Source organism: Sardina pilchardus, chromosome 8 (genome assembly GCF_963854185.1).
Source record: "Sardina pilchardus chromosome 8, fSarPil1.1, whole genome shotgun sequence".
Classification (NCBI taxonomy): Eukaryota; Metazoa; Chordata; class Actinopteri; order Clupeiformes; family Clupeidae; genus Sardina; species Sardina pilchardus.
In genome coordinates, this window is record NC_085001.1 from 35,435,803 (window position 1) to 35,449,514 (window position 13,712).

The 13,712-nt window shown below is 41.5% G+C and overlaps 1 protein-coding gene across 4 annotated transcripts in view; it reads left to right on the top strand.

The window, feature by feature from the left end:
- The window catches only part of znf608 (zinc finger protein 608), a 43,642-nt gene that overhangs the window by 1,981 nt on the left and 27,949 nt on the right, over nucleotides 1-13,712 (top strand). The window contains exons 1-8 of one of the 4 annotated variants that reach the window (XM_062543779.1): nucleotides 1,467-1,510; nucleotides 2,157-2,249; nucleotides 3,390-3,525; nucleotides 5,508-5,595; nucleotides 5,832-8,130; nucleotides 8,490-8,889; nucleotides 12,248-12,405; nucleotides 13,389-13,536. In XM_062543779.1, coding sequence (XP_062399763.1) covers nucleotides 3,459-3,525; nucleotides 5,508-5,595; nucleotides 5,832-8,130; nucleotides 8,490-8,889; nucleotides 12,248-12,405; nucleotides 13,389-13,536 — 3,160 coding nt within the window. In that variant the 5' untranslated portion in view covers nucleotides 1,467-1,510; nucleotides 2,157-2,249; nucleotides 3,390-3,458. Of the gene's footprint in view, nucleotides 1-929; nucleotides 1,511-1,718; nucleotides 1,736-2,156; nucleotides 2,250-3,389; nucleotides 3,526-5,507; nucleotides 5,596-5,831; nucleotides 8,131-8,489; nucleotides 8,890-12,247; nucleotides 12,406-13,388; nucleotides 13,537-13,712 lie in introns of those variants that run through there. The other 3 variants (XM_062543781.1, XM_062543778.1, XM_062543780.1) reach the window with 3 other exon arrangements.

A 13,712-nucleotide genomic window follows, 5' to 3' on the forward strand; every position in this document is an offset into this window, starting at 1 on the left:
GATGATGATTATCATCAAAATTATTATAATTATTATCTTTATTATCATTATTACACCATTATTAAAAACATAAACAACAACACAATGTAACTATCATACCTTTTGGGGCAGAGGGGCTGTCATATCTGTATGCTTCACTGCATCACCAGTTGAAACTATTAGACAGCTTATGTGAGGATTGGTGAGTCTGGTTTGAATAATTGCTTCTCTGATTGCCTGATTCTACATACCCTACACACTTATGTTTACATCTTTACATACATAGCTTTCTTGTGTATGTTTTGCACAAGATAGGCCTACAAAGAAATTAAAAATTACAATTTCAAGTAAAAAAATAATTGTGTTTATTTTCAGAATATATTACAGATGCAAAAGAAAATATAGAATATGATAGGAAGTTTTTTTATTATTATTATTCAAGTTTTTATGGAGACACCATTGATATAGATCACAAAAGCAAAAATAATTGTAGTAGGCCTATGCAGTAACACACGGTGCTAGCCTACTTGATTAACAGATGAAGACATTTAAATAGGCCCAAATTATGACTAAATAAACCTTTAGATTGCGCCAGCCTCCCTTAAGGCTTTAGTTCTAGGATAATGATACAGCAAATTGCCGAAAATAGTGTTCCACTTGCCAGGTGCAATTGGACCTCATTAATTCTCGCCCTCCCACTTGATTTAGGATTCATCACCGTTTTTCTGTCAGAAATCCTATCTCGAGAATGTCAGTCATTTCATCAGTTGACGAGAGTATTAAGGCAAACGGAGTCGACACCTACGACAGTGGCGATGACTGGGAGATTGGTCTCGGAAATCTGATTATAAATTTGGATGCTGATCTGGAGAAAGATCAACGCAAATTGGAAATGAATCGCGTTTTGAGCATAAAAAGCAACGTAAAACGGTGTGAGGATTTAGCCTTCAGTTGTGCGACCACAGTATTGGATGGCCTTACGAATCCATCCTCACAGCCGCCTTCTGTAGCCCGGGGAAATGCATGCAAGGAGTCGAAGAAATTTAAAGTGAAAAAGAGCAACTCTTCGAACGTGAAGGATAAAATTGTATCACTTGACACGCTGTACGGAATTCCTAAAGTATGCATCGGTAAACGGCAGGAAAGTCAAGGACGCCTCAGAGAGGCTACTGAAATGAATTCGGCAGCGGACCAGGAGAACAGCAAGCTAAACACAAGTGATGTAACCATTTCTTGCGCCAAAGGCAAAGAGGAGAAAAGGGGTAAAACCCATAGCAGGACTCTGAAAAGGGAGAGGGACGCTGCAAGGACGAGAAAGGAAAAGCAAATTGATGCACTTGCCAGCCCTGCTTTTAGTGGGGTGCGTGCGTCTGAGAATGACTGCGCTGTCGAAGGTGGGGAGAATCCATGTCACAGTGAAGACAGTGAAATGGGAGACAGCAAAGGGGGAGTGGGCGCTCGGATAATGGGCAGCGCTATTGTTGTGAACAAGCTCGAGGAAATTGACGCACCGGCGAGGACACAGAAAACGGTAAGAAGGAGACGGTGGGCTATTTTGAAATGTTCGTCGGCATTTGTTTATTGTGTGTGTAGACAAATGATCTTTTCCATTTTTAATGTGTCAAAATGTCAGCTGGTTGTTGGATCTGTGGATACCTCGATGTCGCCATGGAGGTGTGTCAGTGTGAATCACCATACCATCTATGAAAATAGCCCCAATAACAGAGGAAAAGCATCGTGGCGGTAGCTCAAGTGGGTGGGTGGAGTAGGCCAGAAACACCCTTAGGAAGGTGTCCGAAATTTCCCTTTCTGTCATGTTGTCAAAACGCATTTTTTCCCCTTTAAAGTAGATTTCTTCTTCTTCAACCAACTTGACATTGTAGCCTTTTGGTGATTACAAATATATTTATTTTTGAAACGTCTTACTCTTTGTGCCTAATATAAAATTGAGAGAGGCTATATCTGGGATCTCCCAGCTTGCATACATTTGCTTAAACCAGATCAAATAATTTTGTGGATGAAAAAATACTGTCAGTACCTCTCTCTGCAAAGTTTACTGAGGTTGTTTATATAAAATAGTCAATGTAGACATGTAGGCATTTATCTTATCTTTGTGCAGTCAAAAACAATGGATTGTATGTCTATTTGCAATTGTGCCTTCCTCCATTGTTAAATAGTACTCTTGATGCTCCTCCAATTGGTGTCTGGCTGCCGTTTCCCTGAGACTGTCCTTCTATCACAAAGGCATCATTGTGTGGTCTCCTCTGCAGGTTATTGTCAGACGTTATTTACTGTTTTATTGGTGTGGGGTGATGGCTAGGTAGCTCTACCTTCTTGCCCTCATTTAGCCAAGGCCTTTTGCTATTCAGATCAGATCCATATGTTGTTTTACATACTGCACCACCCCTCTCTATCGTTTTAGATTTGTCAAGTAAATGTTTGTTAATGGTAGACTACAGCAATGTGTAGGTGATGGCAAAGAGAAAACAATGCAACCAAGAGGTATGCTGCCAAGAAGCCAAATTTCTTTTGTAGGCTTATATATCAATATTAACTGAGAATCATCAGATGTAATCTGGCAGTTGCGTGGAAACATTTTGTTAAAGACAAGAGGAAATATGGGCTATGTTAGCACTAAATCAAGTGTAATGAAAGACTTAATTGACTCAAAATTACTGTTTATTCCCAACAATTATTTTCATTGATTACTTTTAGCTGTTAACAGAGCAGAGAACAAATAGCACTTCATTTTCAACATTATTAGGACTTAAGTTCTGAAATGTAATATCTCTAAATGTAATTCTTTGTGACAGTGAATATGAGTGATGCACATATAAGGTATTGCCATATACCTTACATGATGTGTTGTTACATGAAGCCTACATCGCACTGGTGCAGTCGCTTCCAGTGGCATTTACTAAAAAAGGGAAAATGTCAATATTGTCATTTTTCTAACATTCTATCGAATTAAAATCTATAGAATTACATGCCTGTAATTATATAGAATGCACACATGAGCTATTGAATTATCAATACTAATTTCTGATAGATGTCATGTCATTGTTTGGCATGTATGAATTGGCCAGCATCATTATTATCATGTGGTCACATAACAATGACAGAAATGAGGATGAGCGAAATACTAGTGGTCAATGTTTTGGTAATGCGGTCAATGTTTTGGTAATGCACTCAATGAGATGTGCTGTACAGACAGATTCGCCTGACACAGTAGAGTAACGATACTAAAGTGGATAGACTCATTTGTTTAGAAAACATCTGAATGACCTCACCTTCACCTGGCATGTTCCATTTGGACTTTTGTCCTCTGAAAACAACCTTAACCCTGACATGGTACCAAGTGATGCCACTGCTGACCTTATTCAGCTGTACTGTCCCTTCACTCTGTGCAGTTGCAGGTGCGGACCCGCTCAGTCGGAACCAACACTCAGGAGCCAGGGAAGACCAGCGATGCAGCACAAATGGGGCCGTGCCAGCCGGGCACCAGTGTCAATCTGGAGGGCATCGTGTGGCATGAAACAGAAGAGGGTGAGTTTCATTTAACTCTCCCTGACTGGAAGCTAGACACTGTTTGAATGATGAAATGTGACAAACAATGTTTGGTCCTGATTTTTGGATAGTCTAATCCTGACCCAAAGCCTTCAATCAGTTTATGGTCCAGTGTCAAACATTTCATGATTTACCACTGTCAGATATTCTAGAAAATTTCTGTGGAATATGTAAGGGATAATGTATTGTCGGCTGGTAAGTATCAGAAAATAAGTCCCGACAGGGGTTTTACTTTGTCCTGAAGGGACTTATTTGAAACTTGACAGTTGCAGGTGTTGCGAGGCAACGTCTTACTAGCTGAGTTTCAAATTCCATTGCAATAAGCGAACAGATTTGTTGCAGATTTACGTATGGAAGCCGTGAATTAAAAGCACAAAACCCGTTGCCATTGACAGCGGTCATTATATACTTTGCAGCGGTCATCATATAGATTTAACAGACCTCCTAATGTTGGCAAGGCCCATTCATGTGAATGGAGCTTTCTGCAGCACTCTGAAGAGCTGTAATAAGCAGTAATAATCAAAGATCATAGAGCGCTACGCTCTAGAATCTTTGGTAATAATACATAGCTAGTGAGTGCCGTTCCTGATTTGTATAGTGATGTAGTCACATTGCTGAATGTGTACACAGTGCAAGACAGGGTATGTCCATCAATAACTTTACAAACAGGAAAGTGTTTCAGTTCGTCAATTTACTGAATGGAGCGCTGTATATTATCATAGCATAACTCATGTTACAACTTTTTTCTACGTCATCAATTCAATTTTCAATGCCTTGCAGATCTGAATGCACAGACACATGCACTTGTCTTACAGTTGAGGCCCAAATCCAGCAGTTGTGTGGCAAACCTCTGTGATTACCATGTAGGCATCTAAAGGCCTTTAGATGGCTGGAATTGTAAATGATGCTGTCCATGGTTCTGATCCCAGCTCCACTCTTATGTATAAAAGCAATATGACACTCAAAGTCATTGGGTTGGTAAAGGATATCCACACAGCTGTAATTGTCTTTGGACTATGTATGGCCGAAATACAGCCATGGAGATATCCGTCACCAGCCCCACACCCACTTGTTTCATATTGCTTAACTAAATCACAGCAAGATCCCTGCCACAACAGTATATAGCAAGTAATACTGATGAGACTAAAACACATGTGTACAAATGTGGCTGGTTATGGTTTTTAGCATGGATGTATTGGTCTTTAAAGCAAAAGAAATTTTTATGCCTTGTTCATGGCGTAGTAGGCTGCTACTTACAGCTATGGCTGTCAATCTGGTTTTGTAATGGAAAATTGTTGAAATTAGTGTAGTTTCAGCTTCTCTGAACAATTTAGTTGTATGAACACCCCTACATGTATGCATGTAATGCTGTGAAAGTGAAGCAATACCTTGGAAAGAACATTTAATAGTCTTGTTGTAGCTGAATCAAGGGACCATCCTCTCTGCTGTGCTGTGTCAAGGAAGCACAGACACTGGATACCTTAATTAAGCACATGGTAATTGCTAACCACCATTTTATTGCTCACCCTACACATACACAGAGGAAAGCCTATCACAAAGGAAAGGCTAGATTTGGGATAATGATACAAACAGTCTGCCAATAATCAGTTTATCTATTACAATTTAAACTGAAATGTGACATACTCCAGGCATATATCATAGTCTTTACACAGTATAGCCAACATAAACAGAGGCAAGAAGATCATTGAAGACCCTGGTCCTCTGATGGTCTAGAATTAATGCTAATGACTGTACAGTACAGTATGTTATCAGTTCAATTTCTGCCATCAACATGTTGATTATTTTGCTAACCCAATATACATATTGATGATTTTAATATGTATATGAGGCTTTTTGTAAATACTTCCGTTCTATAGAATTGTGTACATCGAGTGTAACTAATAAATAAATTAACGTGCATTGCTGTTGCTGGCTGTCACTAATTTCTGTTTCAATTCTAGGCGTACTTGTAGTTAACGTCACATGGAGGAAGAGGACATATGTAGGAACCCTCCTGGACTGTACAAAACATGACTGGGCACCACCAAGGTAAGTCAGTAAAGACTGAATGTGTGGAAAAACTGCATCTGGCATTGGTGACAGTCAACAGAAACCCTTGACTGTCATCACTCACTGCAACTGCAACTGCCAGGACTTGAATAAACAATAGAGAGCTATAGCAAGACTATTCAGCAAGCTGCAAGCTGCACAGTAAATACAGAAGGAAATATGTGTTACTTTGTCAATAAAATACTATCACAATGTTGGCCTGCTTTCATTTTTAGATTCTGTGACTCGCCAACCACTGATGCTGAGACACAAGGAGGACGTGGTCGCAGCAAGCGCATGCGACTGGCTATCCCAGAGCAGGCCATAGTAGAGCCGGTGCTTCCTAAAGTCCGAGCACTGCCCCACAAGAGACGCGGGGTTGGAATAAGCAGCAAAGGACGTAGAGGCAGCTTGAACCTGCTGAGCAACTGCAGGACCCCTCCCTATTACACGGAGGAAGAGATCAAGACTAGTCCACTGTCGCAAGGCAAGAGGAAAATCAAAGCTCCCGCTGACCTGGATCTGACACTAGTCTCTGAGGACATTAAGAATGGGAACGGGAAACGGATACGAGCCAAATCCCGAAGCGCACCCTCCACACCGCAGGGGAAGTCTGATCCAGTATTCCTTGACCAAGCGTGTCCCTCACCCATGCTGATTGACTGCCCACACCCAAACTGCAACAAGAAGTACAAGCACATCAATGGCTTGCGGTACCATCAGTCACACGCGCACTTAGACACTGACAGGAAGCAGGAGTTTGAGGTGGAGAATGAAGAGCGGCTCACTGATGAGGAGGAGGGGGGCCCCATGAGAGGCCTGGCTTTCAGCTGCACTGAGATCACCCCCTCCTCCTCGAAGAAAGCAAACTCGCCACCTAAGCTTGGAGCACTGGGCCCCCCGAGGGGCAGAAAGATGATGCTGAATAACGAGCCAGGCCCCATAATGGCTTCTAAATCACGAAGGCATGCAGTGACCAAAGAAGGACCCGCAGACGACTTGAGCAACCTACCGATCATCTCCAACATGACAGTGGTTTTAGAGAATTGCCTCATTGCAGATCGCAGCTCCTCAGTCGAAATGCCAAAGTTGGAGGCTGAGGATGTGATTGACAAGCGCGAGGTGGATGACCCAAGTAAAAAAGAAATGGGGAAGACTGAGAAATGCTCATCAAAGGCTAGAGCTGGGAGGTTTATCGTGACGCCTCCTGCTCCACCGAAGCTTATTGCCATTCCTACAACAACGTTCTCTGCAAGCAGCGCTGAAGCCAGCTGTCACCATTCATCACCCACTGTGGCTCTAACAAAAGCCAAGAGCCTCTCTCTAAAACCCATCAAACCAAAACTGGACATGATTTTGCAGCCCAATTTACCAAGTCCAACCCTGGCCTCTTGCAAAGAAGGCAAAAGAAAAGAGAAACAAAGACTGAAAGACAGACATTGTAAGGACATCAGGAGTACAAAGTCTGAAAATGTACATGTTAAGATGGATGACTCAAAGGTCATTGGAAAAGACTTTTCTATCAGCCTCCTGAAGGAACATCTGAGTAAGCAGGAGGTCTCCAATGGTCCAAATGAAACTCAGGAGAGCCGAATGGCAAGCATAAGAGCAGAGGCAGACAAAGTGTACACGTTCACTGACAATGCCCCCAGTCCCTCCATTGGAGGTTGCTCTAGACTTGACTCCAACACTCTGGCCAATGGGGAAGGGACCACCAGCAAGACCAACAGCCCAGCTTACTCAGACATCTCAGATGCAGCTGATGATGGTGGTTCAGATGGTCGCTTAAACACAAAGTTGAAGGTAAACGTTGCTACTGAGCCAAACCCGAGCCACAGTGCAAATGCCAGGGTTGTCCCTGGTGCACTGAAAGAAGCCCAGTCCTCCCCCCTTTATCATGGTTATGACTCCTACTGTCTCCAGGGGTTTGTGCATGCGGGGCAGACCAACTCCACATTTCTCAAGGTATCTGCAGCATATGACGGCAAGACAAAGAAGGATGATTTGAAGGAGGTTGCAGAGGAATTTAAAATCACGGAAGCAGCCGACACTAAGAAAAAGGACATATGCCCCTCTGGCACTCAGTCTCAGCTTCAGATGGCCATCACTGACACACAGACCGCACTAGCTCAGTCGCTATACTATGGACAGTATTCTCGAAGTATCAAAGTGGATCAAAAGCTGCTAACTTTGTCAGCTGGTTCCCACAGTAGGCCGCCTATGGAGACAGGGTCTGAGGACATACAGCAGAACAAACAGAAGGGAGCTCAAGCTGTGCGGGACCTGGAGCACAGAGACCAACAGAAAGAGGATGTGAGAGAGGTTCCATTAACAGGTGTGATATCTAAAGGTGTCAACTCAGTCAAAACCGGTGGCAGCAAGGTCGGACACCCTTACCTAGAGCTGGAGAAGCAGCAGGTTAAATCTACCCTCATCACAATGATGAAAGACCAGAGGCTAGAGTCTGAGGAGCTCAAATCTGGCAAAGATTTGACTGAACAGATCCCAGTGGACTCAAATGTGTCACATGTTAATGTAAGTGGCCATAATGTGTTCTCTAGTTGATGCTGACATTCATGGCAATGATGAGCTATATGAAGAATGTAATTGATATGGTGAGGAGGATTTATACCATGCTAAAATGTTTGACATCATAAACACCAATCTTTTTGTCATGTAATCTTTTCAGTCCCATTGCTGATTCATAACTTTTCATATTTGATTTTGTACATACAGTATGTCATGTAAACATCTTAAGAAAAATCATCGGCAATAATGGATGACTAGTGTGCTTGTCACACTTGATAAACACATGAAATGTGTCATATACACCAGCCACAAAGAAGGGAATGAGTATACCCTACGTTTGATAGTAGTCTTTCCTCCTGATGTAGGACTGTGAGTCTCTCTGCTGGGCCAGGCCCTACCCTGCCAAATATGCCACTCTGCTGAATCAGGAGATCAGCAAGGGCTCTGCAGAGCTCCATTCAGACAAGGCTAAAGATCTGGATGTGCCTCCAGAGTCAGGCAGTAAGATGGGAGTGGAATTGTTAAACAAGAGGCCAGAGGCTCTTGGGAATGACCAGGATGATGCTGAGAAAACGGATGATCAAGAAACGTCCGGGGAAGTGACTGAGGAGTTGAAGACTGCGACTCTGGGGTCTGGGGCCTCTGCGTTGAGCCCGCAGCAGTCATACGTCCAGTACCAGCACTCCTACCCTTACCTGCACCTGTGTGACCCCAGTAACCATGCCTACAGGGTCATGTCTCCAGCACTAGTATCAAGCTACGCAGGTAAGACAACAGATCATGTACATGTATGTCAGTGTAGTAGCATAACATTGATACTGACTTTGAAATTGAATTAAAAATGTTACTTGCATGACTTTAAAGATCTAAGATATATGAAAATAAGTCAAGATTACCATAAAAGCTGAACACGTTTTAACAGCATTATATTTTAAATTGAATGTAACATTTATTTGTTAAGAATTGTACATCTGTGAATTGTGTGCCTCTTAGCAGAGGGTTGTCTATAGGGCTCAAACATGTCTACATATTCCACATGGCCAATCAGTACATTTGTTTGAAATGGGATTCTGTGTGAGCAAATCTCTCATAGAGCTTTGTATGGTCCTTGTTGTTTTCAAACATTTTGGGTAGAAGAAATTGTGTGGTAACTAATTGCTTTCACCATCAATAAGTCCCTTTCTGTACTCAGTTCTGTGGGTGTAAGTTGATGTGATGCAGATAAGATATATAAATATGATATAAACTAGATAGACCGCATAGCGGTACACAATATGACTGCCGCTCAGTCCTGTACATCCTCTCCCACTTGTTATGCTTTTTGATTTGTATCTCCTACTCCATCCCCTACTCTTGCAACGCTTGTGTATGCTTGTATGTGCATGCTTGTGTGTGTGTATGTGTGTGCGCCTGGTTGTGTGAAATGAATCCCATGGATGAAACTTGGCATACCCCTGGAGGATGTCAGGTTAATAAAACGCTTTAAATTTGGTGCAGTTCAGAACATCTCAACTGAATTAACCCTTAAACAGGCAATGTGCACTACGGGATACATACTTTTTAACATCCTGTATGGGGCCACAATATATTTTTTTTTCAAATCAAGTTATCGGTTATCAAAAGTCTTGTCTGTTATCAATATCTAGGTCACATGACTTGGTTCAGGTTATCAGTCATTGGTTCGTCAGCCTGATCAGAAATCAAAATGGCCACCAGTGCTTGAGCACAGGCTAACCATGAGATGAGTAATTACGTATAAATCATAGTTATATTCAATAAAACAACCATATTAACTCTTATAACTGATTATAACTATAGTCTAAATATATGTATGAAGAGAAATAAAGCCTATTATGCTCATGGTGTTAGTTTAGCAACTTTGAAATGTATGTATCCCACGAGATACGTTGCCAGATTAGCGGTATAACATGTGGTCAATGTGTATTCTATGTGGTATTGAAAATTTAGTTTCAGATAGGAAGATAAACTAATATACACTGCAAAAACAAATGTTATCAGGTACAGGTATGTACATTATGACAGTATAACCTTAAATATATCCCCACAGGGTATCACAGTTAGCTCATTTTATGGCAACAGAAGGACGATTATGAGAGCGATAGAGAACCCTAACCCTGAAGGCTTTTCAGACTCAGGCAGTAGTGATGCGGATGAAGATGAGGAAGCAATTATCAGGCACAATGAGGAATTAGAAAAGGAGGATAGTTCTGATGGGGGAGGGGGAGGAGGGGGGGCGATGGAACAAACGCCCAAAAAAGCCGAGGAATTTAGGTGACAGTGCCTTCATTGAGGGACACTTGGTCATATTTGTGAGCAGGCCAACCATCTTAACCAATATGCTGGCCCTTATTGGTGTGGAAAGCTTCCTAAAACTGTGAATTTCCCTATCATACACTCAACACAGCACTGTTAGAGTTTGTATAGGCTATGTGTTGCTGATATTTTGCAGATTTGGCAGATTAACGTTACCCTGGAAATTCAGAATTCTTGCGAGACCACACTTTGAATTGTGTCTGCAACAGACTCTGGCAATGAGTAATGATGCACATTATTTTTGTCCCTTGCATTGCGGAGAACCAATCACATCGGTGTATCTGATATAGGCGGCCCAGAGGCGAGCTAAACAGATGACGATAGAGCTGCAACGTTGGAAGTCAGTAAACATTGGTCATAGTGATATCCAATTGCGTCAAAGTCCGGAATCAGTCAGAGTAAACATTGGTTGTAGTGTTATCCAATTACATGTGGTGAAATTTTCAAATGCATGCTTGGTGCCGTCCCTTGAGTTGGGCCATTACATTATTCGTGGCCAGACCATTAACCTTTCTAGATTGCCAGGGTCTGGATTTTCCAGGCTAGATTAGTGTTCACAAATACTGACAAAGTAGATAATATTTGTGATTTTGACTCTTTATAGAGGAAATGTGGGGCATTGTGATCATCAGTTTAAAAAAAAAAAAAATCAAAAAATTTAATTTTTTTTAAAATTTCGGGATTTTTTTTTTCTTTTTTTTTAAGAATGTTGCTATTCATATCATGAAGAACTTCATAAAAAATGATGAAAATTAATTTTAAAAATAATATTTGTTAAATAAATGGGCAAGAAAATAAAGCTTGTATCAGTTAAGCATATCAAATAAAACATTAAAATGTTAACCATTTTGAATTTTTTCGTACCTTAATAGGGCAACGTATCCTGGGAGATACAACTCATAAAATCCAAAATATACAAAATATTTAAAAAATGAGTATGGGAATTTTTTCCTTAGGTGCAAAAGAGACAAATAATAACATGAAATGATTTTTTTCAACTCATTTTTCACTTCTGCCTGTTTAAGGGTTAAGGGGTGATTCAAGCAACATAATATTGCATTTACATTTTTTACCAGGGGGGTGCAAATCACAAATGATTGGTTATGGGCTAAGTTGATGTGGTTCCTTGAGACCAACATACCATAAAACATTCTTTATCTTCGTTGCTAGTAGGACTACATGCCCACCAAGTTTCACATGCCCCCGGTGTTTCGATGTCTCTGGAATTGTTGACTAAAAATTCAGGAAGTAGATGACGGGAAAAAAATAATAAAGAAATAAGAACTTTGACAATCACTATATGGCCGCTACGTTGGCTATGCTAGCAGCAGTCATAATTATGATGTAACAGTCAGGCTGGCTGGCATTTTTTTGATACATCTGATACGATGTGATACATCCCATTTCCATGAAGACATGAAGACCCCCCCCCATATGCACAACAGGCGAAGGAACTGACAAATTTCACTGCATTCTTTACTTTAGTAATGATATGCATGTGACAAATAAACCTCATTGTATCCTTGTAGACAATGTATTCTGGGGCAAACAATCCATGTGTCTTAGTGTTATGGCAGGCAGATAGCCATATGAAGCACTCTATTTTGAGAAGACCTGACATGCCTGGGCAGGCTATGCTAATTAGCTGGGGATACCACGATTTGTTCAGTCCACCTGTGTCAGTGTTTTGTTTGCCATAATACAATGATATGACCTAATGTATTTGAATGAAGTTGGGAGAGTAGATGGCTGCACTATTTTCAGCAGCTGTGTGTGTCTCCTCCAATAGGTTTTCACTACCCTCTCTATGGAAAGACTGCGGGCAGAGAGGAGGCAGATTTATCACAGTCTAATAACAGCAGCATGAACAGCAAGCCTCCCAGTGACTCAACCGCCCTGGAGCTGCGCCAACATCATAACATGCCATACCATGGCAAATCCCCTGTGGTACGTGTCACCATTGTCCAGATGTCCATTTCCCTGAATCAAATCGAGAGGTGTCCATTTTCCCGAATTCAGTTAGAGGGGTGTCCATTTCCCTAAATTCAAATCGTGGGTTCTACATGAAACTCCAGTATGTGATCATACTGTATATTACAATATTTTAATACATTTTTCAATCTAATCTAATCTATTGTTTTAGCTCCTGTTTAAATTAAATGTATTTGCCTCTTTACCATTTGGATGACATAATTTTAGTGTCTTGTAATCCAGAAAGTGATTCTGGGTTAGGTTTTCAAAAGTCACAAGAATGCCACTAGTTTCTAAAGGACCAGACCAGTAAACTTGACTGATGATAGGCAGACATGTCTCGTTTCTGTTCTTCCTGATATTATTGTCAGTTTTGTTGATAATTGATTTCATTGATTACCATTGATTCATTCTGCCAACGAAGTACATGTGTGCAGTGTACTCCCACTGCACACAGCTACTGGTCTTGTGCTACTCCAAACATAATCACTCAACCAGTTGGATGGATGACAGCAGAGGTGAAAGTTCTCTGCACATTCCCAGGGTCCTGATTAGTCTTGGAAAACAGACAGCGGCCTTATGCTGAAAGTTCAGAGATGATTGCATATGCCATATGTAACCTACGTTGTGTGGAACCACTGCGGTCCAGCCCTGCACACGCCCGGACTCAAACCATCAGCACCTCGGATTGGGAGTCGAGTGCGCTAACATTCCAGCTAAAAGCCCAGGCTACTAGCTTTCATGCCAGCAGCGATCTTGAGGCCTCGGGGAGTGAGGTTTACTATCGTTCAAAAAGCACAGCTAACTAGCTGGCATCCGTTACACATACAGTCACAATCATTTGAATACACTTAATATTTTATTTTTGGATATTTTCTCAGCATTACATTAGCATGGAGTCTCAAGGCATAATATGGTTTGTTTATCTATCTTATCCACTGTATTTGTCCCATACACAGCCTGGTGAGAGGGGATCTCCTGAGCGTGAGCGGGACCTGGAGCAGGAGAGGGAGCCTGTCCCTTACTCTCAGCATCTCCATACCCACCATCACACTCACCTCGGCATGGGCTACACTCTCATGCCTGGCCAGTATGATCCGTATCCAGGTATACAGTACAACAACATCAGTGGAGCTATATCAAAATAGATAAGAACCACCAACAGTTAGTCCTAAAAGGAGTGTGATGACAGAATATGGAATGATTTGGTAGATTTATAAGTAAAGAGACAGCTGGAATATACAAAATAATAGAAAAGCACTCCGAGAGCGCAGACCGTCGCT